The sequence below is a fragment of the Leptonychotes weddellii genome, unplaced genomic scaffold (genome assembly GCF_054177405.1).
Source record: "Leptonychotes weddellii isolate Sample4059 unplaced genomic scaffold, ASM5417740v2 HiC_scaffold_12473, whole genome shotgun sequence".
Lineage (NCBI taxonomy): Eukaryota > Metazoa > Chordata > Mammalia > Carnivora > Phocidae > Leptonychotes > Leptonychotes weddellii.
The window spans coordinates 3,075-6,232 of NW_027703510.1; the positions used below are offsets into that span (position 1 = coordinate 3,075).

General features: G+C 57.3%; 1 protein-coding gene across 1 annotated transcript; it reads left to right on the forward strand.

The window, feature by feature from the left end:
- Positions 1-1,341: 1,341 nt before the first annotated feature.
- LOC145718236 (keratin, type II cuticular Hb1-like) lies at positions 1,342-3,150 on the forward strand (the record flags this gene model as incomplete). Its single annotated transcript, XM_081809691.1, has 2 exons — positions 1,342-1,668; positions 2,942-3,150. Coding segments are annotated over exons 1-2 (536 nt in total), but the record flags the coding sequence as incomplete, so codon positions are not given.
- Between the last annotated feature and the right edge of the window lie 8 nt (positions 3,151-3,158).

Below are 3,158 nucleotides of genomic sequence, written 5' to 3' on the forward strand. Positions count from 1 at the left end.
TTATGATGGATTATGGCCTTCTAGAGTTGGTGGCCATGACCAAGCACCAGTGGAGGGGAAGGCTTTGGATCGGGCCTATTCTTCTAAGAGCCCAAAGCCTAACAGTCTGGACCCCTGCCCAAGAGAAGAACTCAGCCCTCACTGAGCCCCCAAAGACTCAGACCTTCGGAGGGGCCAGCGTGGGGGAGGGCTGGGAACCTCCTTTCAGATTCTGAATCTGCTCCTCTATAGAGGTTTCTGTGCTTGACCTTAAACAAGTCACTGAACCACTCTGAGCTCACCTTCCCAATCAGGTAAATGGGCACAATAACACTGACCTGCAAAGGATGCCCTGGGGGTAAAGATAAGATAATGCATTATAGAGCCCGCACACCCTGTAGGCACTCCACTGATGCAGCGCCCCTCCCCTCCCCTGGGAGTGTGGAGAGGGGTACAAGAAGCAATTTCGGGGACTGGGGGGTGAGGGCGAGACACAAGAGAGGAGCTTTGAGCTGAGTTCTGAGAAAAAGAGAAGAGAAAGTTTCTGCCCAAAGGGAGACAGGATGAATGGCAAATTAACAACAGTAGAATAAATAGAACAAACAAATAAACAAACATCTACGGAGCTCTTAACTAAGTGCTCGGCAGGGCCCTAAATGCTTTCCTGTCCATTATGTCATTAGGTCCTGCCAACAGCTCGCAGATGGGTACTATTTATTATTCCTACTTTGCACATGAGGAAACTAAAGCTCAGAAAGGTTATTCACTCGTCCAAGGTCAAGACAAGAATCTGCAGAACCGACTTCAGAGACCCCTCCCCGTGGACACGCGCGCGCGTGCGCACACACACACACACACACCCCTCGCCCCCGACGCCAAGCGGGGCTGCGCGGGAGACCGGGGCTGCCCGGCCTGCAAGGCGGCGGCGCCCGGCTGGGACACAAGCGGCGCCCGCTGTGCCCCGCCGCCCAGCCCGCGGACCGAGCCGCTGATCCAGCGCCGCCCGGGGCGAGTCCCCGCCGAGGGGCGCAGAGGAGGCGCCGGGAGTCCGGGGCGCACGGCCCGCAAACGTGACCGGGCGTTCCCGGGCCCCATAAAGCGCGGGCGGGATATGAAGCCGTTTTATGAAGGCGGCCGGCCGGCCCGGCCCGCTTTGATTCCCGCCTGGACGAGGCGCGAAGGCCGACCTCCAAGCTCGTAAACGCGTTGGCCGCGCGCTCCCGCCGGGCCGGTGGGCCGCGATATAAGGCCCAGCGCGGGCCTCGGGCTCCAGCCGCCCGCCGCCGCCAGGGCCGCCGCCGCACCATGTCCTGCCTCTCCTCCCGCCTCGGCGGCCCCTGCGGGGTCCGCGCCTTCAGCTGCATGTCGGCCTCCGGGCCCCGGCCGGGCCGCTGCTGCATCACGGCCGCCCCCTACCGCGGCGTCTCCTGCTACCGCGGCCTCACCGGGGGCTTCGGCAGCCACAGCGTCTGCGGCGGCTTCCGCGCCGGCTCCTGCGGCCGCAGCTTCGGCTACCGCTCCGGCGGCGTGTGCGGGCCCAGCGCGCCCTGCATCACCAGCGTGTCGGTCAACGAGAGCCTCCTCACGCCCCTCAACCTGGAGATCGACCCCAACGCGCAGGGCGTGAAGCACGAGGAGAAGGAGCAGATCAAGGGCCTCAACAGCAGGTTCGCTGCCTTCATCGACAAGGTGGGTGTCCTTGATCCCACCCTTCCTGAACCCCACCTATGCTCAGAGTCAGGCTGGGGCACTGAGGGTGGAGTCAGAGGCAGTAGGGATGTGGCCCAGCTGAGCTCCTAGTCTGCTGGAGGAGATGGACGCACATCCAGAGCACAGACAGACACAAGGAGATGAGTATAGGGCAGCAGCTCCTGATTTGATAACACTATTATTATACACAGCCTCTGTCCAGACAGGCAGGGTCTCCACAGACAAGGGGGATGTCCTTGCTCACACTCTTGGTGAGCCTAGAAGTCCTGGGAAAACCTTGGAATTCCCAGGCCAGTCTCTAGAAATGGGGGTAGGGGCTGCTGATATTGTATGTGATCATTTTAGGTGGTACATTAAAGCATTAAATACCATTGAAACACCCGATGGGAAAATTCATCTCTTCTCATGTTTTTTTCAATCCTTAAGGTTAGATCTCATTAGGTGCTAATAGTCTTCAGTATCCCTCTAATACTTGCTGTTCTTCCACTTCCAATAAAGAGATCAAGCCTCAGGTTCAGAGCTGCCTGGGACAACAGTTTCAGCTAGAATTTAATGTTTTATGATTTGCTTTTATGTATGCCTAGTATACTGGTTTTGCAACTATGGTGGTAATATAAAGTTAGCCCTTGAACCCCATCTAAGTGTAAATGCTAAGCAAATCCACTTACAGATAATCATGAGTAAAATCGTACAAGGGGATGGCAAATCCTGGAATCAGCCTGCAAGGGTTTCATATTTGAGAATCACTGCCACCAGCCATCCTGCTTGCTGAGAGCCTTCCCTTTCTAACCTCCCCAGTTAGGTAGCCCTCCCACCTTGACCCTCCATGTAAACAAGTGCTCCTCAACCTCAGGCTGAGCACAGAGGACAGAGATAAATGAACCATAGGCCCTGTCCTGGGAGAGCTCATAGTGAAAGGCTTTCATCCTCCTCTATCCCTCCCAACCCTGCTCTACATTGCTTTTCTCCAGGAAGCCTTCCTTGGTTGTCACCAACCCCCAGCCCAACAGTAACCGAGCACAGCCTGTATGCCCCTCAGTTTCTCACTCACCCCATCCAGGCCCACCTGAACAGACCCTCACTCGGGCTTAAACAAGAATTCTCCTGGTGCCTCGTCAGGCCAAAAGAGCTCAACAGGGGCCCTGCTGTCCACCCCTTTCCTCTGCACACCTCCCTGCTAGTTCAGTCTTGACCCTACCTGCTCTCTGAGGACTGGCTCCTCCCACAGACTTATCTCCCATTTGCACACCAGGTGCGCTTCCTGGAGCAGCAGAACAAGCTGCTGGAGACCAAGTGGCAGTTCTACCAGAACCGCAAGTGCTGCGAGAGCAACCTGGAGCCCCTGTTCGAGGGCTACATCGAGACCCTGAGGAGGGAGGCCGAGTGCGTGGAGGCCGACAGCGGGAGGCTGGCCTCGGAGCTCAACCACGTGCAGGAGGTGCTGGAGGGCTACAAGAAGAAGTGAGTGC